This window comes from Sminthopsis crassicaudata, chromosome 1, assembly GCF_048593235.1.
Source record: "Sminthopsis crassicaudata isolate SCR6 chromosome 1, ASM4859323v1, whole genome shotgun sequence".
NCBI classification, from domain to species: Eukaryota; Metazoa; Chordata; class Mammalia; order Dasyuromorphia; family Dasyuridae; genus Sminthopsis; species Sminthopsis crassicaudata.
In genome coordinates this window covers 60,604,321-60,629,471 of record NC_133617.1, presented here as the reverse complement: position 1 = coordinate 60,629,471, position 25,151 = coordinate 60,604,321, and the positions used below count along the sequence as shown (strand labels likewise).

General features: G+C 48.5%; 2 protein-coding genes across 3 annotated transcripts in view; both read right to left on the bottom strand.

Moving 5' to 3' along the window:
- Positions 1–512, bottom strand: part of WIZ (WIZ zinc finger) — a 48,467-nt gene extending 47,955 nt beyond the window's left edge. For both annotated transcript variants that reach the window (XM_074306527.1, XM_074306590.1), the window contains exon 1: positions 370–512. The gene's annotated coding sequence lies outside the window, so the exon portion shown is untranslated. The remainder of the gene's footprint in view (positions 1–369) is intronic.
- A 6,332-nt stretch (positions 513–6,844) lies between these two features.
- Positions 6,845–25,132, bottom strand: RASAL3 (RAS protein activator like 3). The gene is made up of 18 exons (XM_074306478.1): positions 25,074–25,132; positions 24,493–24,844; positions 17,944–18,062; positions 17,708–17,792; positions 17,465–17,520; positions 17,310–17,371; positions 15,843–15,978; positions 15,595–15,693; positions 13,862–14,374; positions 10,822–10,966; positions 10,532–10,676; positions 9,958–10,194; positions 9,348–9,549; positions 8,949–9,073; positions 8,312–8,666; positions 8,030–8,193; positions 7,734–7,809; positions 6,845–7,266 (listed from the first exon to the last, which is right to left on the bottom strand). The coding sequence occupies exons 2-18, from the start codon at positions 24,830–24,832 to the stop codon at positions 7,138–7,140; spliced, it is 2,988 nt and encodes a 995-aa protein (XP_074162579.1). The 5' UTR covers positions 24,833–24,844; positions 25,074–25,132; the 3' UTR covers positions 6,845–7,137.
- Positions 25,133–25,151: the final 19 nt, after the last annotated feature.

Sequence of the window (25,151 nt, the reverse complement as noted above, 5' to 3'; positions counted from 1 at the left end):
CCCCCAGCCGCCAGCCGAGGAAAGGGGAAGCGGCCCCGCCTCCCAGGGACACCTGCCCCGGGGCTCCCCCAGCCCCCAGCCCGGGCTCGCCCCTCTCCCCACCTGCCCGGACCCCGCCCCCCAGCCCCGCCCCCGGATAGGCCCCGCCCCCGGGCCCTCGAGCCCCCCGCCCCTTGGCCCCTGGGGGTCCCGGCCGCGCCGGGCAGGGGAGGGTGGGGGGGGTGGGGGCGGGCGCGGGGTCGGGGCCGGGACCGGGCCGGGGCCTCTCCCTCCCCCGGCGGCTCCGCCCCGCCCCGCCCGCAGCGACGGGGGCTCCCTGGGCCGGGCCGGGTCGGATCAGGCGGGCGGGGGTCCCAGGGCAAGACTCACCGCAGGGCGGCGCTGCCGGCCGGCCCGGGATTCTCCGGGCTCCGTTCAACGCGGCCGCCGCTGCCGTTGCCGCTGCCGCTGCCGCCGCCGCCTGTCCCGGTCCCGCGGCCTCCGCCGCCGCGCCGGGGACATTGTCCCTTTAAATCTCTCCCCCGGCCCCCTCCCGCCCCGCGGCCCGGCCGCTCCGCCCCCCGGCGCGCCGCCGTGACCTCAGCGCGACAGCCCCGTCGTGACGCCATGTTGGGGAGGTCGGGGTCACCTCTCTTTCCCCCCCGCCCCCCCAAGCTGCCGCCGACACCGCCGCCGCCGCTGCCGCCGCAGCTGCTTCCCTTTGGGGTGGGGGGAGGGAAGGGGTGTGGCGGGTAGCTCGACGCCATGTTCGGAGTGGCTAGGACATCATCTGCCGACTTAAAGGGACCGCAGTCCTTCAGGAGTGCTCTGGGCTCTGCCAGGGACCTTTAGAGATCATCCAACCCTCTCATTATACTGAGGGGAAAAGTGCAGCCCAGAGTAAGAGAAGTGACTAACCCAAAGTCATGAAGCAAGTAAGTGGGCCAAGCCGGAATTCAAAGTCAAGTCCTTCAATGCAGATTCAAGCCCAGTCCCTGGACACCCCCTCCCCGCCCCCCAGTCTTCTCCAGAGGTCTCAGCTCTCTGTGGCCCCTCCCCCAGGGCCAAAAACATGGCACCTGTTACAAATGACAGCACCCTGGGAGGAGCAGAGTCCGGGGGCCTGCGTCCTCCCGGGCCTCATTTCACCCTCCCCCGCGGAGATCGCCGCGCACCCGGCCTCTGAGAGGCGGCGGGGGAGGGCGAGCCGAGGAAGCGGGATCTGGGGTGCCAGGGTAACGTCCCCCCAGCGCCGGGGAATGGGCCGGGCCGGAACGGTGAAGAACTGACCCAGAAAGGGCCCCACAAAAAAGAGGGGACTGTCCCGGGCACGCCGCCCTCTCCCGTGGCAGAGCGGGCTCTGTCTGGGGATGCAGGCTCTGAGTGACATCCCCCGTAGAAAAGCCTAGTAACAGGGAGAGCTGCCCCAAAGCCTGTCGGACCCCGCATCCCAAAGGAGGCTTCCAGCAGAGACTGAGGGACAGCTCACCGAACAGGTGATTGTTTATTAAGGAAAAAGGAAGTCCGCGGCCTCGGACACCCCTTCCAGCCCTGAGGTTCCGACTCCCAGGGCCGTCAGCCGGGGCCGGCGTCCGGAATGTAAAGTAACGAGAATGCTGGGCCCCGGCTCTCCGGCCGTCGCTCCGCCCTTCGGGGGCGCACTCCCACCACTTCGGGCCAGCGCTCTGGCTTGGGTTTTTTGGCTCTTGGTTTCCACCCCTGCCATTCCCGTCCCTTCCCAAGCCCCGTGTCTCTCCATGAATCTGTGGACCAACATCCACGCTCCTTCCGCCCATCCCCCTCCGTCTAGGAGTCCTCTTTGACCCGACGGCACGAGGGCCATCCTAAGTTCTTGTTCTCTTGACCCATCTTCCCGTCTCTTCGGGCTCCGAGTTTATGAATCTGGCCCTTTGTTCATTTTCCGTCACCATTCACTGGTTTCTCACTCTTGGCCCACAAACGAGTCCAAGTGTCCGAGTCTTTAACCTCGACTTGTCCCGGCTCTTCCTGGGGATGGTCGGCCGAAATCTGTACTCCCCTTTACCCGAACCCCAGGATTTCCTCACCTCGCCCTCACGCAGTCTGGCTTCCGGCTACGCGGAGCACAAAAAGCTCTCTCCAAGGTTAGGCTAAATGTTACCCCCACCGCCTTTTCTCAGACCTCCTGCCCGGCCGCCGAAACCTTTCCTTCGGCTCTTACTCCGGGATGCCCAAGAGAACTCTCCAGGCATGGAGACACAAATGCCAGCCGAAAGAAAGCGGTCCCTGCCCTCAACGAGCTCACATCCGCGGGGGAGAAAACGTGCAGAGCTATCTATGAGAGTAATCGTTCCCCCTCTTCGCTTGTCCCCTCTAGAGCAGTGGTCTGAAAACTGTTTAAACGGGCCGGTTCCGGGTCCCTCAGACTGCGGGAGGCCGGACTAGAGTAAGAACAAAAGCTCCCGCTCCGTCTCCGCCCTCGGCCCGTAACCGGGCCCATAACCGTCCTCTGCGGTACGTCCGGCCCGGGCGCGGTTTGAGAGCCCCTGCGATTCCCAAATCCACGTAGTCCGGTAATGGCGGTCCCACATTCTGTCCCATGGGCATCACAAACCTTTCTCCAGAAAACTTAGCCCTCCTCCAGATTTCCTCATTTCTATGGTGGCCAGCGCCATCCTTCCATTCTTCAAGATTCCCAACTCTTCTCTTTCCTAATCCTTACCCAATACTTCTTGTGTGAGAATAATAACATAACATTTTTGTAGTTTAAGGTGTGCAAAGCACTTTACAAATACTGTACCAAACACACAACAGCCCGGGGGAGGGGGATTGTAGGTGCTGAAATTATTCCCATTTTACAGATTGAGGCAGACAGAGATCAAGTGACTTACCTAGAGTATCCAAGGCCAGATTCGCACTTATCCTGAATCCAGCCCAGCGTCTGCCCACCGGGCTACCCAGCCACATGTGCCCCTTCTCTATACTCACAGATCTTCCCCTCATCATCCCTTGCCCGGATTACTGTAATATCCTGTTCATCGGTCTTCCAGCCTCTGTCTCTTACCCTTTCTACTTCATCCTCCATAGGGCTATCAGTTTGATATTTCTAGAACACAGATCTGACCATGTTATCCCTCCACTAAAAAATTTCCGATGTGAAGAAGCCTGGTTTTAAATCTCTCCCCTTAAGGCCTAATTAAGTCTAATTTCATATTATTCCCCTTTGTGCCCTCCATATTCCGCCTTCTTCAGATGTGACATTCCTTTCTCTCTGGTTCTATAGAGAACGCCTCCCGTCCTGGAAGATACTCCTCATCATCTCCATCCTGAAGCCTGACAGATTTCCTTCATAGTCATTCCCGAACCACCCCCACTACCCAAAAAACCCACACATGTCTCTTCCTCCTTAAATCATGTTGTCTCTGTCCTGTATTTGTTTATCAACATATGTTTCATATCTGCCCTACATCGGGAGAATGGAATCCCTGGGAGGGCAGCTCCCTTTTCATCTTTAGCTCCACATCCCTAGTGCCTAGCACAGAGGTGGCATTTAATATATTCATGCTGAAAAATAACTGTTTGGACATGTGCACATATCGTATTTAATTGATACTCTAACATATTTAACACATATTGGTCAACCTGCCATGTGGGGGGGGGGGAAGGAAGGGAAAAATTAAAACAAAAGGTTTGGCAATTGTCAATGCTGTAAAATTACCCATGCATATATCTGGTAAATAAAAACTATTAAAAATTTTAAAATAAATAAAAAAATTCTTCAAGAGAGCAAATGTTCATAAAAATAAAGGGAATCAATGAAAAAAAAATCATGCTGAATTGTATCTGTAGTCCTGCTCATGTGTGCTGGTGCTCCAGTGGACTCCCAAAGCGCAGGATTGACCATGGTACCTCTCCCTCTGCTCACTAAACTCCAAGTATAAGTCTAGGATCAAATAGTAATTTTGATGTGATATTTAAAGGTCTTTACTATCCTTCTTTCCCAGTCTTTGTATATTTTACTGTCTTCTGCACACTCTATGATCTGACCACAAAGACCTACTAGCTGTTCCTGATACAAAGCCCTCATTCCCAGCCTTTGCCCCCTCACCTTTGCCTCTTAGAATCTCTGCTTTCCTTCAAAATTCAAACTATCCAACCCTCGGGGGTTTCCCAATCTTCCCAGATTCAGGAGATGCCCCTCTAAGGTGACTTTCCATCTTTTTTAGTGTATGCCTAGTTAGTTACCTCTTAAGCAGTAAGCTCCTTAAGGGCAGGGATTGAGGGGTTTTTTGGTTTGTTTTATTTTTAATTTATGAAATAAAACAAGCATTTCCATACAGAACAATAAAAAAGATGATTGTAAATAAAATTGCAAATCTACTGCATACAACTTGCTATTTCTGTTAAATATACAACAAATTATTGTGTCAATTTCTTTTTTAATTCTTCCCTCCCCTCAACCCCCAGCAGTAGTGTTTTTGCTTTCTTTTGCCTTTCTAGTTCTTAGCACAGTGACAGGCACAGAGTAATCATTTTACATATATACACACACACACACATACATATATGTATATATACACATACACACATATACATATATCTATACATTCACATGTATATGCTTGTTTAATGAGATTCTTGGATAATAATGTAGAAGAAAAAAGGAAATGCAACTGGTTCAGCTAGGACGCCTGTTAACCTCAAAAAATCAGAATAATTCAGTATAACACAGGCCCTTTCTTCCTCCCAATTCATAAAAGAAAAGCTTTTTCCTTTAAGTAATAGTCTTTTCCCTATTTTTCTGGTGAAGGATCTGAGGTCCCAAGATGTTGAAAATTTTGCTCAGGACTTCACAAGTGACCTAAACACAGAGCCTTCCTCTGCCTCAGAGGCAAGTGTGCTTTCCTTTGTACTGTGGTACTGAGCTCTCCCTTCCCAAAGCCACAGTCTCTTCCTTCTGGCCATTTCTCAGTTTCAGAGCTCAGTGATTCTCGTCTAATGTTTGCCTCCCTGGACAGCTCAGGGAGAAGAGAAGGGAAGGTGAACCTTTCTTCTCACTACCCTACCCCCAACAACACACCTTTATGAGTTCCTGTAGATGCAAAAGAAAAAAGACAAAGGTTTTCAACTCTCCCTTTCACCTGAATTGTATCACTACCCCCATTTACCTCCTTAGCTCAGGCATAGTAATCTAGCTGCAAAGCCCTGCCCTGGTACTAACTGGGGGGAATAAATCAATATGGCACAATCCATGCCTTCAAGGAGCCAACGATCTTATTGGGCCTCAAGGCCCAATAAGACATGAATACAAGTAATTAATACAATATGAATAATCATAATATTATGAGGCAGAATGTGAAAAGGGACATGGGAGGGAGATAGAAGTAGGTCTATGCCAGGAGAAAGACCATAAGAATCTCACTAAAGATTCGAGTCCCCAATGATCTATTTACTGTCTTTATGATGTTAGACAAGTCAATTCCTCTGTCTGATCCCAATGTGCACATGGGTAAAGTGAAGACCATGATATACCACTTCCCTTAGAGAGTTGTTGGGAACAAAGTTTTATAAATGTCCAAATGCCATGTAAATATGGAATAATCAGGTATCATGGGAGCTCAGAAGAACATAATGTAGGTGTGGGTGAGGAGAAGGCACAAAAGATCTCTGAACTGTCTCTTCCCTTAGTGCCTCTGCTCTTCTAACTTCTGGGACCTCGCTTCCTTCAAGGCTCAGTTTATGGGCCACTGCCTCCAGGAAGCCTTTCCTGATTCCCCTAATTGTGACCTCTCTCTCCTCAAATCATAGATATTCTTAGCTGCTGCCATATAACCTACCCCTCCTCACAGTATGAGCTGCTTGAGAACAAGCACTGTCTCATTTTTGTCCCTGTATTCCAGCATCCAGCATTCCAAATGTTCTATAGATTTGATTGGAATAAGTTAGACTGGGTGTTTTGGGGGGGTTGTGTTTTTTTTGGAGGGGGCAGGGATGATGATGGTGAGCAGTGTCAGATAGAAAACTGAGGAATCTCCTAATAATGGTTGTCCCCAGAGGTAGCATCGAGTTGTTATCCTCTCTGAATTAGAGCCAACTGAATTAGAATAAACTAGAACCTTAGAAGCCTAAATTCAGCTTAATCTGTCCCTGAATATGGAACAAGACAGGTGGTCAGCCAAGCTTTGGATAAAGACCTCTCAGATGGGTTCAGCCAATGCAACCCATTTACAGGGTCATAGGACAAGAGCTAGAAGGAATCTTGGAAGTTATCTAGTCCAAGTACCTCAATTTACGACAAGGAAACTAAGGCCCAGAGAGTTTGAGTTATTCCAATGTTACACAGCTACCAAGTAACAGAATCAGGATTTGAACCTGGATCTTCTCACTGCAAATTCAGCTTATATTCCACTGTACTAAGTCTAGACAATAATTTAGGTTTTGGGGAGCTCAGCTTTTGAATGCTCTCCTGGACCAGTCAAGGGAAAAATAAGCAACGAAAGTGGCCCTCACAGGGGGAAGAGACAGCCCTACTCACACTTTGCGCCATGATGTTTAGAAAGAACCAATAGTCTTGGGATGGAAAATGTCATCCATATCCAGAGAGAACTTGGGAAATATGACTATGGATCAAAGTAGAGTATTTTTCACCTTTTTTATTGTTTGCTTGTTTATTGTTTTTCTTTCTTGCATTTATTTTTCCTTCTTGGTCTGATTTTTCTTGTGCAGCATGATAAATATGGAAATATGTTTAGAAGATTTGTACATGTTTAACCTATATTGGATTGCTTGCTGTCTGGAGGTAGAGAGAGAAAAAATTGAAGCACAAGGTTATGCAAAGGTGAATGCTTAAAAGTATCTGTATGTATTTGAAAAAAGTAAAATACTATTTTAAAAATAGAACTTTTATTTCAATTCGCAATTTTATGATGCAAAGTTCTGTGTTGGGGGATTCCATCAGTCAAAACTTATCATGCCCAATCCTGCTCCCCCTTGCCTCCTTGAGGCCAATAGAACAGGGACAGAAACGGGTAGAGCCCAAGGACTGAGGGGTGAAGGTAGATTGGCAGAGGACAAAGGAAATGTTGGCAGCCTGGGTCTGCACCTTGGTTCCCATACTTTGCTATCTGCCTCTATCTACGTCAGTGCCTACATAGAAGCCCAACCTAACCATGAACAGGGTCAAGTGGCATCTCCATTGGTGCAGGGCATCTTCAGCGGCTGAAACTGCATCCTAGGGGCTTTTTGCTGATCCTGCATCCAGTGCACCAGCTGAGTATATGATCTCTGGAGGTCAGCTAAGCGGTGTTCCTGGGGCAGAAAGATAGGAAGGGACAGTTAGAGAAGAGAAAAGGTAAGGGAAGTGGCATATAAGGCTCAAGAACAGCTGTCCACATCTCCAAAAGATTAGGCCCTTTTCCCATTTCTCTCTCCTCCCGATTTTCTTAAGACCTCTCCAAGAATCCCTGAATCTCAGAGTTGAAAAAGACTTTTTTCAGATGAGAAATTGAGGTCCGGAGGAGCATGATAAAGTTTACCCAGTTAGTAAATGCAGAGCTAATATTCATACCTCAATTTAATCCTCTCTCTGCTCCCCTGAGCTGCCTTTCTTCTACCCTGATCACATCTTGCTTTATATTGTACTAATCTGTTTAAATGTACAATGCTTCCAGTAAGATGGTGAGATCCTCCCTGGAAGTGCATATAAACAGATTCCCACCCTCCTTACTCACCCCAGCTACCACCACCATGTTTGCAGGATGAAATAGAATACTTACCAAACTCTCCAGCTTGGCATTTTCACTGCTCCTGCTCCGGGGGTCTGGGCTATGTTCAGGATCCAGCTTCTGGGCCCTGCCCCAAGAGATAATCCTTTTAGACCTCCAAATCTCCCCAGTTTCCAGGAGGAGAAGTTGGGTGAGTAGGAGAGGGAATAAGCTATTAAGGACTTTCTCCTTCCCCAGATTATCAGGTAGGAAGGAGGTGCCGTCCAGTATCCAGGTGCTTGGATAGGAATGGGAAGGGCAGAGACTGGGCAGATGGGGATCGAGGAGGAACCAGGAAAGATGCTCACCTAGCCTTAAGCTGGCCTTGAATCTCTTCCAGTTGGCCAAGTACCTTCTTCTGTTGTTCCCCGAGGGCCTGGGTCTCACTGGCTAGGGCTTCCAGCCGGCCAGCCAGCGTTCTCTGTTGGTCCCACAGGGAGGCTATCTCTTGCCGAAGCTCTGCCAGCTGTCCCTGCCAGAGAGGAAAGGACCGTTTGCAGGGAAGACAGCCCAGAGGGTGGAATAGAAGGGGTCCAGCCTCCAGAGTCCTCTCCTTGTCTGCTATTTGCAGTCACAAGCTGGATCCTTACCTTCCCAGGGAGTCGGTGGGTGCAAGTGCTATGGTCTGCTTCATGTGGTTTCTCCAGGAAGCGCTGCCAGGGTACAGAGGACTTCCTAGGCAGGGAAGCAGAAACTCCGAGCCTGGAGCGGCCCTGTGGTGAGGAACCTCGTGGAAGGGAGCCCTTGGGCCTGGCCTGGGACAAGGGCCCTGAAGTGCGGGGACTGGCTGTCCGCGAGGCAGGGACGCTTTGGGTGCGCTGGATGCGGCGACGCAGTTTCTTTGCAGGCTGGCCCTGTATGCTTCTGAGGGACTGGCTCTTGGAGATGAGAGGGCTGTGCTTGGAGAGGTCCCTGGGGGCCAGGAAGCCCGGCTTCTCTGAAAAACTACAAACGTCCCAACAGAAGGTTCGAGCTCTGATCCAGAGGGCAAACCAACCCCTAAGTCTGACTCATATGTCCAACCTAAACTCAAGCTGGATTCTCACCCTAAATCCAATCCCTAATTCACCTCTTTCCGCCACCTTTGATTCCAATCCCAATCTTGACTCAGAAACCAACCCAAACCCTGATCCGAAACCTAATCCCTTTCCCTGCTCCCGATTTCAGTTCCAGTCATAAACTCCCTCCACCAGACCCTCTATGATTCCCATTCCCCAGTCAGGTTACCTTGCGTGGACCTGGGCCCTGATGTTGGTAGCACAAGGGCGCATGCTAACAGACACAGGCACCGGGCGGCCTTCCTCAATGGCTTGAAGTATGGTGGGCAATGGTTCCAGGCTCTCCTGTGTGGGCTACCATGAGAGCACTGTTAGGGAGCCCTGGCCAACTTTTTCAGCTTCCCTACCACTGGGCCCCTGGTCGTTTCAGGAAGGCCGGGCTGGGCTTTGGGTTAGCTTGAGCTCTGAGCTCTACATTCTGGACTAGACTGGACTCAAAACTCTGAGTTTGGGGCCCTGGGCTCTGGACCGGACTAGATTAACCCACGGGCTAGAGCCTAAGAGACCCTGAGGGGAAATAACAGGGCCGAGTGGTGGGGCCGGGGTGCCAGAGGCAGAGGGTGGGTACCTGGTCCAGATCAGAGAAGATAGTGCGGAGCTGAACATGCAGGATGGCCAGGCCTCTGGCCAGGTCTCCACTGCCTTGGTAGCCCCTCGGGGCCCTGTCTCCATCCCCACAGGCCACTTGGACCAGGAAGTGCTGCATGGCTGAGCTGTGTTGCTCCAAGAAATCATTCATGAAGCTCATGTAATCTTCTTTTTCCCCAAACCTGGAGACAGCAAGAGAGAATTCCCTGACAGGAATGGGGAGGAAAACTTCACAGGCCTTGAACATGACACTCCTTCCGTCTCCATACTTTAGTCTTGGCTGTCCTCCAAGGAATGCCGTCCTTCCTCCTCCCCTCTCCTTTTTGGTTTTTCTTTGCAGCAGACCTTTTCCAACCCCTCACCCCTCCACAGCCTCTATTGCTGGCCCTTCTGGGATTATCTTCATCTACCCTATCTTGCGTGGACCTTGTTATTTAGATGCTGGATCCTCCATTAGAATGAGAGTTTCTTTAGGGCAGGGTCTTTGTTTTTGTTTTGGTTTTTTTTTTGGCCTGTCTTTCTACTCCTGGCACTCAGCACAATGCCTGGTACATAGCAATTGCCTAATAAAAACTTGACTATTGACTTACGGAGCTCGGTTGGCAAGGTTCTGAATGACTTTGGCAATGAGGGTAAGGGTTCGAGCCAGGCCGGGGCCTGGGTACTCGTGGGCAAGGCCGAAGAGGCTTGGTGACATGATGGCTGGACACAGGAATCTTAGAAAGAGTGAGGCACAAACCAGCCTCTCCCCCAGGGGCTCAGCTCCCCGCTCCTGGCATGCTGCCCACCAGCTGGAGAACACAGCATTCAGCTCAGCCGGGAACCAACTATGGGGTCAAGAGGAACAACAGGTCACGGGGTTAAAGTAAACTCTATCAAGAAAAGGAGTTAGGGTCTAGAGGGATGCAGCGGAATCTGAAGCGGAAAGGGAACTGTGTGGAAGAGAAACAGGAGCCAGGAAAAGGTAAGAGGCAGAGAGACCTGAAAGAGAGCAAGGGATAAGGGAATCGCACTCAGAGATCACTAGAGGAGAGGATAAGAGCAAATTCTGGCGGAGGAAATACCCAGATTGGCCATGAATGTGCTGAGAGGGGAGTCAAGGGAACAAGCTAGACCAGCCCTGTCCCTGGGGGACAAGTGGCAGGATTTAGGGCCCGGGCTCACTCGGAGGAGCGGGTGATGCTGAGGAAGACATCCTCACAGCTTTGCCTCAGGGCGACCTGGTGCTGGGCTAAGGCCGGCCCACGGCACTTGCTGGGATCTACTTCACAGTCGTCTTCAGAGGCGCAGAGACGTCCCACGGTTCCTCCTGTGGCCGGACATAGGGTGGGGAGGACAGGAGGAGTCCAGACTCCTTTCTTCCAGATCTCTCCTCCTATTATCCCACACCTCCCTCCTCCCCAAGGTCCCCGGAAGCTGCTCCACAGCTCCCGCTCTCCTTTCCAACCCCTTACCTAGTGTTTCCTGCAGGTAGCTCTGACCCACCAGCTTCATGTACTCATCGATGGCCTTCGTGGCCAGTGTGTTTTCTCGGAACAGCAATGCTTCTTTCCCTCCACAGTGGGCCAGCTCTTCCAGGCCAAGGTCTGTCACTAGTGCCTGACCAGAAATGTGGTCTGTGACCTTAGAACCTAGCTAGGGATGTCCCTATCTCCCAGGGCAATGGTTCCTCCTTAGGTACATTGGGTTCCAGGAGACCATCCTTAAAAAGCCAGGCCTTTCATCCCTATCCTGCCTTCCCCATCAGCCCCAAACTGAATTCCATGACATTCCATTTCCCATCTTCCTCCCCAGCCCCATGCCTGTAGCACCTTCCCCTCTTTATATAATCTCTAATTTTCTTCAAGATCCAGTTGAAATACCACTGTGTATATAAAGTCTTTCCTGATCCTGCCAGAAACAGGTTCCTCTCCTATTAATTGTTTGGTATTTATTTTGTGCTTGTTGCCCTTTTTAGAATGGAAGCTCCTTCGGAGCAGGAAATATATCATTTTTGCCTTTGGAACTCCAGAGACTATCCCCTCAAGCACAGGACGGACTCCAAAAATGCTTGCTTGATTCTTTAAGACTTCTTTTAGCTGTGACAGTTTATGTCAATTAATTTGCTTGAATTTATTGAGTTCCTACTATATACCAGGTACTGTGCTGGGTGTTGGAAATACAATGACAAAAGTCTAACAGTTCCAGCCATACATTTTCCCAGAATCTCATCTATCCTAGGGGCCATCAACTTCATCAGAAATCTATCTAAGGAGACAACATGTACATATAAAGGAATCGGTAACTAGGGTATCAGGAAAAGCTCATGATTAAGTAAGTTGGTCCTCAGACTGAGACCTGAAGAAAGGTAGGGATTCTAAGAAGCAGGAATGAGAAGGATGAGCATACCCAGCATGGAGTAGAGTAAGTGGAAAAGAGATGGAGTACCATGTGTGAAGAACAGGAAGAAGGCTAATTTGGCTATAGTGTGCATGAAAGGGAGTAATGTGCAATTAGGCTGGAAAGGTAGGATGGTACCAGCTTGCAGAGGGCTTTAAAAGCAAAATAGAGGCATTTATATTTAATTCTAAAGGCAATAGGGAGCACTCAAGTGCTCCCTAGGGAAAGAAATGGTCAGACATGTGCTTTAGGAAAATTACATTGGCAGTCCTGTGGATTGTGGATTGTAATGGGAAAAGACTTGAAGCAGGAAGACCAATTAGGAAAATATAGCAGCAGCCTGGGACTAAGGTGATTAAGACTTTAATTAATGTGATTTCAATGAGACTAGAGAAAAGGAGTGAAAGTGAGAAGTGAGAGATATTGTGGACATAGGACCAACAAGATTTGGCAACTGGTTATGCTGGGTGAATGAGAAGTAAGGATGACCTTGAGGTATTGAAATTGAAAAATTGGAAGAATGGTGGTATCTGCCCTTGTCTGTACAGGAAGTTTTGGAAGAGGGAAAAAATAATAGGTTCAGTTTTAGACATGTTGAATTTGAGATATCCAGTTTGAATGTCTAATAGACATATCCTGTAGGACTGAAGATCAGGAGAGAGTCTGGATATATAGATATAAGACTCACAAGCATAGAGATGATAATTAAACCTATGGAAGTTGATGAGATCCCGAAGATAGACTGTTGGGAGAGAGTAGATGAAGGCTTGAGCAGGACGGTAGGTTACTATCATAGTTAAAGGATGGGCTATGGATGATGAGCTAGCAAAGGATACTGAGAAGAACTGACAGACAAGTAGGAAGTGAATTAAGGATAGCAGTTTCATTAAAAAAAAAAATCCAGAGAGGAGAGGCAGCTGGGTGGAACAATGGATGGAGCAGGGGTCTTGGAATCAGGAGGATTGAGTTCAAGTGTCAAAAACTTCTGTGTGATCTTGGGCAAGTCACTTAACCCTGACTGCCTCACCAAAAAAAGAGAAGAAGCTGGGCAACATGAAATGATTCAGAGATGTCAAGAGTAAAAATTGAAAAAAGGCCACCAAATTTGACTAGAGATCACCGGTAACTTTGGAGAAAGTAGTTTCTGTTGAGGAATGAAATTAGAAACCAGAAAGCAAAGGTTTGAGAAGAGTGAGAGGAGAGAAAATTTGACCCGAGGAAGGAAAGAAAAACATAGTGTGGTAGCTTGAGGGATCAGAGAGGGATTTTTAAGAATAGAAGAGATTTGCATATGTTTGCAGGCAATGGGAAAAGACCTAGGAGAAGGGGAAAGTCTGAAGATAAGGGAGAGAGGGCGATTAGGCAGGTAATTTACTGGAGAAGACAGATACAGATAGAGGAGACAATATTAGCTAGAAGAAGGGACGTCTCAATCAAAAATTGAAGTAAAGAAAGATAAATTGGGGGAATACATCAAAAACCTGTGAAATACGGAGAAGAGGGAGATCTTGCAGTAAAATATGAAAAAAGGTCCTTCTCAGTGTCACAAAAGAGAGTTTGGAAGGTTCCTTCTAGGTCTAATCCTCTGTGACCAATATTCCAAAACTGAACTAAAATTTGCTATCATCACTGTTTTACAACTGGAGAAACTCAGGCTCAGGGAGATTAAGTGACTTGTACAGGCTCACAAAGCCAGTATATATCTGAGACAGGATTTGAATCCAGCAGGAGCCATTCATTATCCTACAGCTGGATGCAAGCTCCAAACCAAAGCAATCCACCAACAGCTGCCCCACATCCCTTTATTCGTCTGGCTTGTTAATAGTTTGTGTGTTGCTGTAGTAGAGAATATATTCTTGCCCTTTGGAAGACTGCACTGACTTACCATGGAGAAGGGGGAAAAAGAGGGATTGGGACAGAACTGACTAGGGTAGGGTAATAGAGCTTTGTCCAGGTGATTGAATTTCAATAGCGACTGTCACCAGCTTGGGGGGCCTCCAGTACTATGGAAACAACTGAAATCAATATCTAGTTAGCAAGAATAAATAGTTAAAAAAGGAAGCTTGCAGGCAGTCCTCTCCCCAGTCACTTCCCCTTCAGTGCTCCCTCTCCTACCTGGGCTTTTCCTGTGCCATGCAGCACACGGACCATGGTGGCTGCTAACTCTTCCTTGGCCTGGGCAGGCAGCTGGGGCTCCAGGGCATGGCACAGCTCTGGGTAGTGAAAGGTGAGGAACTCTGCCAGCTCCTTGTAGCGCTCAGTGGGTAGTATCCGCAGACAGCGTGCTCGAACCCGTGCCCTCAAGGCTGCGCCCGGAGGTCCTCCTTCCAGAGGGAACCACCGCTCCAGGCCCCCTCCCATGGGTCCCAGCTCAGTTAGTGCCAGTGATATGTTGCCCAAGTCCCGGTCTGCCTGGCGCAAGCGAAGGGAAAGATGGCGGGCAGGGGGCAGAGCTTCAAAGTGGAAGCGTTCGGCCCAGAAGTGAGGCCCCGGCCGGGCGGCTGTGCGGGCCAACAAGGCCCCATCCAACCACAGCTCTACCCGAAGGCCTACAGAGCTACCCTGTGGGAGCCCCTTGGCCTCGTGGACCCACACGCTCAGCCAGGTCTCTTCCCTTTCTTGGCTTTCCTGGAGAAAGAAGAGAAAGGACAGTTGTAGAGCTAGGGCTGAGAGTGAGATGGCAGAGGGGACTTGCGATGGAGGGCTAGGAACAATGGCGGCAAGGGGCAGGGAGCAGTTACTGGGGAAAACTTCCTTCAATAAGCATTGGTCATTAACAATAGTATATAATAATAATAATAGTATGAACTCCCCATTCCTGGAGAGTTCCCAGTGGGGTGAGCTCCCCATTCCTGGAGATGTCCAGGTTAGGTGATTGCCTCAGAACATATATATTTGCTGAGGCAACTGGGGTTAAGTGACTTGGCCAGGGTCACACAGCTAGGAAGTGTTAAGTGTCTGAGACCAGATTTGAACTTGGGTCCTCCTGACTTCAAGGCTAGTGCTCTCTCCACTGCGCCTCCTAGCTGCCCCCTCAGAACATATTTTAAAAGACAATCCTCCATTGAGTCTAGTGTTGTTTTAGGTGCCCACTAAAGGCCTGGCTCCTTTACTAGATGAGCTGCCAGGAATGCGAACATTCCCTCAGCTCTGACAATTTGTTCTAAACGTCCTTCTAGTTCTGACAATCTGTGTGCTAAAGGCTTCCTCAGTTCTGAGCATCCTCCCAAATCTGGCCTTCTGTATCCCCAGGCCCCTCCCAACTCTTACATCCTGTGTCACGGGCCTTCCCAACTCTGACGTTCTCTGCTCTAAGTCTCCTTCCAGCTCGGACATTCCCTGTTCTAAAGCCCCTCTTAGCTCTGATATACTATGTTCTGAGGTTCTTCCCACATCTGACTTCCTGGGCCCTTCTACTTATGACACTGTGTGTGCTCAAGGGCCTTCCGGCTTTGAGTTTGTTCTAAAGACACTTTAGATTCGGTGTTCTAAGTCTCCTTCCAGCTCGGACATTCCCTGTTCTAAAGCCCCTCTTAGCTCTGATATTCTGGGTTCTAAAGGTCCTCCAAGTTCTGCTATATTAAGCGCCCTCCCACCTATGACATCGTATGTTCGAAGGGCCTGCCGGCTTTGACGGTTTGTTCCAAGAACCCTCTCGTGTCTGACATTCTGTGTTCTGCTGTCCCTTCCAGCATCCTGTGGTTCTGATTTTTTTCTGATTTCAAAACCTCAGCACTCAAGTTAGTATTTTCCCTGACAGACTGGCTCCCTAAGCCTGTCCTGAATTTGGGGTTTGGGCTGGCTATCCAAGTCTGAACCGACACCAGGTGGGCTTCCCAAGTGCTGACCTGGTGGGGTTGTAGGCTCTGGCGCAGATCCTCAATCCATCGATCCCGCTCAGCCGCCGAGCCGCAGGAGAAACATCGGCTGCCGCTGGGCCAAGTTACCTGTGAGGAGGGGAGGCAGGCCCTTCAGAAGGGAAGTGGAAGGGATACATAATGCAGGGATACAAGGGGTGGGCATAGACTTAAAGCAGGACAATCCGTGGGTGGAGGGTGGGACCATTTATGCCCGTATGGCCCCTTTTTTCTCATACCTGAAAGCAGTAGGGTTCTCCGAGGAGGCTGGGGTGCAGAGGCCAGACTTGGACGTTTCGCTCACTGCTCAGGTCCAGCTCTTTGATGGAACCTTCATTTACAAGGGATTCTTGGGAGCCCCGGGCACTGGAAGACCTGGTAAAGGAGTGGGATGTGACATTGAAGGGGACAATAGTCTTCCTGGGCCACTCCACTTATCCTCAGCATAGCTGCCTTCCATTGAGAGAACCCTTTAGACTTATAATCATCATTATTATTATTACAATTGCAGCTCATATTTATATAGCTCTTTAAGATTTACTGGGCAGCCAGGTGGTACAGCGGATAGATTGCCAGGCCTGGAATCAGGTAGATCTGAGTTAAAATCCAGCTTCACTTACTACCTTGTTTGCCTCTTTCCTCTTCTGTAAAATGAACAGGAGAAGGAAATAATAAACCACTCCAATATCTTTGTCAAGAAAACCCCAAGAAGAGTTAGACACAATTGAACAAAAACTTCACATATATCAAAGTTTCTTAACCTGAGGATTTTGACCTCACATGGGGTCACACCGAATGTAGGGGGTTGCAAAAAAATTTGGCAACAGTAAAAATGTTTCCGAATGCTCTGCTTCCTGTAGTATCAAATATTCCGCCAAGATTTAATTCTTAACAAGCACACCCATCTCATTAGTATGTAAATTTGCTTTCATCTTTAATAAATGGTAAAATTTTATGTATAGCAAAGATTTGTTTTAGCATTAATTTCTTCATGATTAATTATCAGCAAATATTTGATTTGTATACCTATTTTATATACCGACATATCCACAGTCAGTAAAAATTTTTCAGACAAACAGGGGTCACAAATGGAAAAAGCAATCTTGACATATATTATCATATCTTTGCAACATCCCCATTGTACAAGTGGGTGCACTGAGGTGTTCTGGGACGTCAGAAATACTGAATAATTGCTTACTGACTGACTGACTGACTGACTCTGCTTGTAGTATAGCGATCACTGACTTTGGGAGGTTGGACTGACTGAGAAGGGAGGAGCCACTAGGATGGGGTACCAGGCTTTGCCGGGATTTGAACTTAGGGAGTCATTAACACCACTTTCAGGCCTCCAGCAGCTTTAACAACAGGCTTTTGGTACCCTGGGGTCTCCGTCACTCCCATCTCTGCCAACCACTGAGCTGAGAATATTTCAGACCTAGTGGTCTGAGATTGTGGGCACACAATGCTCAGCGTTCTCGGTATCCCTTCGCCTGCTTTCCCACCTGACTTCATCAGAGTCCTATCTCATATTTCTTTGGGTGAATGTTAACTCTGTGAGGTGAGCTGTGCAAGCACGGGTGTTCCCATTTTACAGATGAGGAAACTGAGGCTGGAACAACCATTTTTGCCCAGAGCCACAGCTCCGAAGATGAGGCCTGAAAGGCAGATGTGCCGACTTCGAGTTCAGGGCCCCATGTGCTCCTTACCCTGTTCCAGTGCTTCCAGCTTTCCCTTTCTTCTTCTCCTTGAGTCTCTTCCACAGCAAACCCTGGGATTGCAGGTTAACAGGGAGAGAGGTCAGGGCTTGAGTTGTAGGGTGCCCTGGGGTCTCCCCCCACCCACTCCCGCATCGGAGGCTCACCCTCACGTTGTGGCCTTGGTTGGTGCTGGCGGCCTCCGACTCGCCTCTTCTCTGCTCTGTAAAGGGAAGGACGACTGCAAGCTTGGAGGAAGATGGGCCCTGACAACCTCAGGTTCCCTTGGGCTGGGGTGCATCTGTCATCTGCCCCCCCTGCGGCCCACCCCGGCCTCCTTTTCTCACCCCACCACGAGCCAGGTTGGGACCGATAGGTCTTAGCCGTCCCTCCCTCCCAGCACAGCTCACCTGGCTCCTTGGCCCCTCCGGCTATCAGCTGCACGCTGCCCTCAGAGCCCACACTCCCAGCCCTGGGAAGGTGTCTCCCTGCAGCCTATTTACAGATGGACAAACTCCTCTCATTCCTTCTGCATTCCCTTCACCCATCACCCCTCCGTTCCCAACCTCTCCTTTTATCTCTCCTTCCCCTTCCTCTGCCTCCCCTCCCCCTCCCGTTTATTTCCCCTCCCCATGTTCCCCTTTACCTCCTCCTCTTTCCCCAGAAGTAGCAGTTTTCCGTCCAGGAGGGTGAAGCTGCTGATGTCCCAGACGGGAACGTCGGCAGTGGGGGCCTCGGGGATGCGTTGAATCACAGGCAGGGGCTCTGAGCAGAGAACATGCAGATGATCATTCCAGCACGGACAACAACAGTAACAACAGCCAGCATTTATATAAAAAAAAAAATTAAAAAAATAAAATTGGCAGAGCAATTCACACGTGCTCTTTGTAACCCGGGAGGGCCTGAAGATCCATCCCCATTTTCGGTCTTTTAAAGTATTTTGAAATTCTGGTCCTTACAGTGCTATTAACTCAACCAGGCCGCAGAATCACTGAATTTTAGAACTGGAACAGAACTCAGAGGCTATGCAGTGCAAAGCATTCCAGGAAAAGACTGTCCCCCATCACTTGACCACTCCTTGCCCTGACCCATCTTTCTCCCCTTCCCGAGAGCCCATGAGCTACTCCAAGATGGAAGGGGGAGATATGGGGAGTGGAAGTCAACATTCATGGAATGATTTAGGGCTTGCAAAGGGCTTTCCTTATAACACAATGAAGTAAGTAGAATTTCTAATTTACAGATGAAAAATCTGGCTCTCATAGAGGTAACCTGATTTGCCCAAAAGATGCAAAAAAAAACCACAGTGCCTGTGCTGCAAGAGCAGGGCTCTGATAGAAACTAACTTTGGACTAAGAGTCAGAGGATCTAGTTCTTGTCCAGCATCTTCCATTAACTGACCATGTGACTTTCCCTCCCACCCATCCCCCACTCCAGCCTTCTTGCCCTGGACTATCTCACTGCCCCCTTCTCCCACTGGGCCTCCATCTGGAGGAGGGACACAGACCTGCCCACCCTTATTCTCCTCATGGCTCTGCTTCTGACTTTCCGCACTGACATCGTTCTCCTCAATTTTTTAGCTCCTTTTTGTGTACTGTCTTCCCCTATTAGAATTCCTCAAAGGTCAGGGATTATCTTCCTATTGACTCATATTTGAATCCTCACACTCAGCACAGAGCCTGGCATGTAATAAGTGCTTAATAAATGCCCTACTTCGGTGGGACTCTGGTCTCTCTTGGATCTAGCACAAGATCCAAACCCTTTAGCCTCTCCTTCAAGGATCTCCACCATATGACACCCCTAATACCTTTCCAGCTGTATTATTATAATTCAATCTAATCACATAGGTCCTCCCTACTCTCTTCCAAAGTCTACTCCTATGCATTACAACTCAGCACTTAATAAACGGTTATCCGGCCTTTGCCTGAAGACTTTCAGAGAAGAAAAACCTATTACCTAACCCAGGAGAATAATTCCATTTATAAATAGCTCTAATCATTAGAAAAAAAAATTTAAAGATATCAAGCTTCAGTTTGCCTCTTTGCAATCTCCACCCATCATTATTCCTGGATTTTCTCTCTTAAACCAATGAAAACAAGCCTTATTTCTCTTTGGTGTAACATGGAAACAGCGGCCATTCTCTTCTACAGGTTAAATGCATGCAGCATGCAATCCAGTCCGCTCCCCATTCTGGCTACTTCAACTCAACTAATGTCTTTTCTAGAGCTGAACAGATGTGATCAGAGCAAGACAGAGTCTGGACAGTAAGTAATAGCCTTCGGGAGCTCCATCTCTCTGAATGCAGCTTAATATCATAACAGCCTTTTGGCCTCTAGATCACCATGCTGGTTCATGCTTGCAGTCCACTACCACCTTCAGGTCTTTTTCAGAATAACTGTTGCCTCATCATACTTTCTCCATCTTGTATTGTGCAGCTCACTTCTTTCTTTCTTTTTTAAACTGTATTTATCCCTATTACATTTCAGCTTATTTTCTTCTATATATTCTATTATCTAGTAGTAAGCTCTTGGGTGTTCCTCAGACACGACATTCCATCTCCCACCTATGTATGTATCGTTGCACTTGCTTGTCCCGAATACCTGGAATAGCCTCCCTCTTTATCTCTGTCTTTTGCCTTCCTTGAATTCTCAGTTGAAGTTCCACCTTTTGTGAGAAAACTTTTCTAGCCTCTCCCCTCTTAATTCTAGAGCCTCCCTTTATCCTGTACATATCTTGTTTCTATGGTCATTGACATGTCTCTCCCATCAGACTGTGGGACCCTTGAGACAAGGGCCGACCTTTTGTCTTTCTGAATATCCTCGGGGTTTAGCATAGTGCCTGGCACACAGCAGACACTTTAGCAAATATTAGTTGGCTTTGCTTACTTGATTTGATCCAATAATCTGACCAGTGAGCAAATAATTATTAAGGTCTTATTAGGTGCAAAGCACTCATTGTACTAGGTGCTGGTGATACACAGTCCCTTAGCCTAATAGAAAGACAAGACTACATGAACAGGTAACTAGATAGAAATGATGTCCAGACAATGTATAAATGAAGAAGTTTACTGTTAGCTGGGGAACTGAGACTCGGAATGACCTGATGGGAAGAATGGTACTTAAGATGGGATTTGGAGGATGAGAAAATTTTAACAGGTGGTAGAGGAGAAAGAGAATTAATTCCAGGTAGGGGTGGTCTATTGGAATACATGGAGGTGGGAGAGGGAAGGATGAGACCAGATTCTGGTTGTGAATCTGAGCAGATGGAAAGTAGTTTAAAGAAAGTCTGCAAGGGCATCTAGGGCTCAGTAGAGAGTCCACTAGAGTCAGGAGGACCTGAATTCAAATACAGTCTCAGATATTTAATATTTACTAGCTGTGTGACCCTGGGCAATTGTCTTGCCAAAAAAAAAAAAAGACAAACTGGAAATAAAATAAATAAATCTATAACAGTAGCTTGATGTTAGATAATAGAGGGGGAAAAAAAATCCAGGCTATTGAGTGTGTATTAGATATTGGATTCTCATGGGCTTGAGCTGGAAGACAGAGTTTCTGCCACAGTGAGAGCTTTGGAAGGTTTCTGTGACACATAGAGGGAGGGAGTAGAGAAAGATAGACAGGAATCTGTGAAGGAATTAAGAGAGCAGCAGTGGCAGCAAGAATGAGGGACAGTTTGAATGGGGACTGACAGTGAGTGGTCTAGCCCTCATTGAAAGAATCCTGCTGAGAGGTGATGGAGCCATTTTTTTTCCTCCCAAGAATTCAAAGGACTGCTGGTGTGACTCTTTCCCTACTTTCTGTCTTTTCTGTCCATTTCAGACATTTTTAAATCCGACATTCTCTGTCTCTTTGCCTTTTTTTTTTTTTTTTTTGGTTAGAATTCTGTATGTAATAGCTCCATTGGTTTGTTAACTCAGCTTAGTTTTGCTGTTAGTAATATGTGCATGGTTTTGCTGATTTGCATATTTTCCAATTTTGTCAGTCTACTTATAGTATCATTGGGTGAGTGCCATTATACTGTCTTACATAGATATGCACGTACTCCTATAATGTATACATATATTATGCAGGGCCTATAATTGAAACCCCTAGCCACTGAAGCAGCCTGTCAAGACACGTTTTGCATAGTGCTCTGTCTGTTGCAAATACTGTTGAGGCACATTTGCTGGGAATACTATTTAAAAGGGATTACCTGGGATAATGGGTTAGTCATCTTGTTTTGTTAAGTGATGACGTGTGTTTGGATACTATGAGGCAAGTGTACCATTGATGGTAACAATTGTTGATTTTGCATGGACTTAAAAATTCTAAACAAGGGAGGAGTGTAGCAGGTTACTCAAAAGGGTCAAACTAATTTCCCTGCAGACAGAAGAAATTGTTTTGGAATCATCAATGGGGACCTTTGGAGCCTGTGGTCTCTCTGGACCACATAGATCTAAGTCAGGGAATGAGGTTTCTTTTAGTACTATAAAAGAAAGAGCATTGACATCATTCTGTGGTGCATCTATGAAGGGACAGAGCCTGGAAAGAGAGGGATCTATAATGATAGGGAACTTCAGGGCCGGTGCTCTGTCCACTGCACCAACTAACTGCCCCCAACAATTGGCTATGTTCATCACACTTCAAAGACAGTTAGGGAGCCCTAACAGGCAGCTAGAGAGACATCTCTAACCTATTTAAAATCTGTGTATTAACTCTAGCCAATGGCACCCAAGCCCTACTTGGACACTCTATATAGAATTAAAGATCTACACGATTAAAAAATTATCTTTAACTAGAAAAAAACTATCCCAATCTTCATCAATCCTAATTCCTTCCCAGTGCTGATTGTTTCCCATTTTCCATATAAATTAATTTGTATGAATTTATATAAATTCAGTTTTTTGCATGTTGTTTCCTTCATTAGACTGTGAGCTCTTTGAAAGCAGGGACTATCTTTAGTCTTTATTTGTATCCCCAGTTCCTAGTTCCTAGAACATGGAAGGTGTTTAATAAATGTTTATTGACTGACTAAAAGCTAATGCTAATGATTTTTTATTAATAACCTGTATCCTGCCCTGAATTCAGGAGGACCCGAGTTCAAATTTGACCTCAGACACTTAACTCTTCCTGACTGTATGACCCTGGGCAAGTCACTTAACCCCAGCCTCGGGGAAAAAAAAAAAAACAAAACCTTTTTGCTTAAGTTATTTTGCATAATTATAAGCCAAAAACCCCAACATTTTTGAAGAGAGCTTTGCTAAAGGAAGTGGCTTTAAAGTGAGTCCTGAATTCTATGCTGGACTTGGAAAGCAAAGAAGAAGAAAAGAGAAGAGAGAAAAGACAGGAGAGAAGTAAAAGGAAGAAAGGAGAGGAGAAAAGGGAGAGGAGATGAAGGGGAGAGAGGAGGGAAGGAGAAAAAGGGGAGAGAAAAGACTAGGAGAAGGAGGGGAGAGTCCAGGAGGGGAGAGAAGACACACTTTAAGGAAGGAATGAGTCTGGCTTGAGAACTGTGAGGAAACCAGCTCGGATATACACGAAGGGAAGTGAGAGATAAAGCTGGAAACATTGGAAGCAAATCATTAAAAGCCTTGAATGATAGATCGAGGAATCTGGATCTAGAGAAGGAGAGGCTGAGAAGTCAGACAGGAGGAGGAGAACTTGGAAAGAGCAGCGTCACCGAAGGGGGAGAGAGTGTCTTCCTGTCAACCAATCAGCAAAACTGCGTATTCAGGATTAGCCTTACGCAACTCCCACAGCTGCTGTGAGGACTAAATTAAATTTTTTAAAACATTTAATTAAGTACCTACGGTATTCAATTTGGACATAGAAAATAAGACAACTGCAATATCTTGTAGGCAACTGAGAGTCATGAAAGGTATCTGCATAGGAGGAGGACTTGATGGGAGCTGGAATTGGAGCACTGGGTTACAATGTCCAGTAATAGAGTGGCTACTTACTATCCATGGAACTAAGTAGGCCTGGGGGCCTTAGTTTTGTCATCTGTAAAATGAGGGGATTGGACGGATGATCTCTGAGATCCTTTAGGGCCTGGGAAAGATACTTTTGGCAGCTGCTGCAGCTTCGCTAGGAGGGAAGTGAGCTCCCGGAGCTGGGAAGCTTGGTTCGGAGGTACTGGAAATAAATAGTTCAGGGAAGAAGTGGCAAGGTGTTGATTGGGGCGGTAACCTGGGGGTATAGAAGAAGAAATAGGTAGGAAAGGCACTGCGAACATGGAGGAAAAGGAAAAAGAGCAGTCAGATGGCTCCTGCCTCGATATTCATTATCATCCTCCCCGGTAGAAGGTGCGAGGCTCCTTTCCTGAAAAGCCTCCTGAGCAGACGAATCAGCTTTGACCCCTAAAGGAGAAAGCCCAGGTCAGGGTCATGGGTGAAGGAGGCACAGCCAGGACCTCTTGGGATGAGGGGGCAGCCTCGGTCCCATAACCTCCGGGCTAAGTCTCATGAGCCCTAAGAACGGTCCGGTCTCTTCGCCCCCTTAGTCCCCTGCATTTAGACAGCCAGGAGACTCTCCTGATGGTAGATTCTAGTTTAGAAGTCTCCTCTCCCCCTTTGGCCCATCTTGCCCTCATAGCCTCAGAGTATGACAAGCTAAATCCGAGTACGCGGCCCCCTGCCTCCCGCTTTCATGAGTGCTCTAGAAGGGAGACCTCTCGTTCCTCAAGAAGAAGAGTCTGGACAGGAGACATTTACCCTGCACTCCCTGCCTTCCCCCAGCACCCTGCCAAAGACAGGTAGAAGAGAAGGGACAAGTTCAGTCGGAACCACTTCCTCTCCTAGCTCTCCCCACAACTTCCTGTGTGTTAGAAAGGATGATGAGGTGGCTTGTTCCCCTTATCCTGTTCAGAGAGGAGGGAACCCAGGCATCCGGCTCCCCAGCAGCCTCTTTGCTCTGTAAAAACCTAGAATGACCCGTGCTTTGAGAAGTGAGCCAGGGAGGTCCTTAAGTGTGGCGAGGGCGGGGGCACAATGTGCCCGGGGACAAGATTCCCCAAAGAGAATGCTCTAAGCCTTGGCTATGGTTTGGGGTCTACACAGAAATGACCACTTCCCACTCTCGCGTTGGGCCCTTAGATCAAGGGCGTTAGGGAGAATAGGGGGGGCCTTTGGATCCCAGCTACCAAAGACACTCATCTCTGGGTAGAGCCCAGTGGGCCGTGTCTGGGCATCCTTTGGGGACACCGTGGGTGTCATCCTTACCCAAGGGCTCTGATTCTGGCGCTGCCTCCTGTTGGGGTCCGGTCACAGGCTCAGGTGCCTGTAGCTGACTCCCAGAGCGAAGGTACTTGGAAAGTTTCCAGTTCCAGCCCCCTCCCGACTCCTTGGCAGAGGCGGACACAGCCCGGCGGAAGAGAGACCGCTGCGAGGGCTTGCTGGTCGGCGGCTCTGAGGTCTCGGGGTTACTCAGGGCTCGGCCCCAGCCTTGAAAGCGGCTCCATCTGGAGGGCCCTGCTGACCTGTCTCCTCCCAGCCGCCAACGGTAGGAATCTAGGGGGGAAGCCGCCTTGGCCTGGGAGCGTGGTGGGGCAGCCGTCTCCATCTCCTGTGGAGACTGGGAGGTAAAGGAAGGAAGAGTCAGACGTGGAAGTGATGGGCACTCTGCACTGGGGGGTCCATAACAAGATGGGGTGGGGGAACATCAGTTCTGAGAGGTTAACCCTCAGCCAGCCTGTAGCTCTGCCCCCCTTATAGCCCAGCTCTCATCCTGCTCCCCATCCCAAGATCCCTGTTCTTAGTTCTGGCTCAGCTCTAAGACCCCTGCCAGCCCCCCTCATCCTTACCTCTGTTTCCTGCTGGGCCCCTGCCTCAGCCACCCAGGACTGCCGGGCTTCCTTGCAAGGGAGCCCTTACCCCACGTG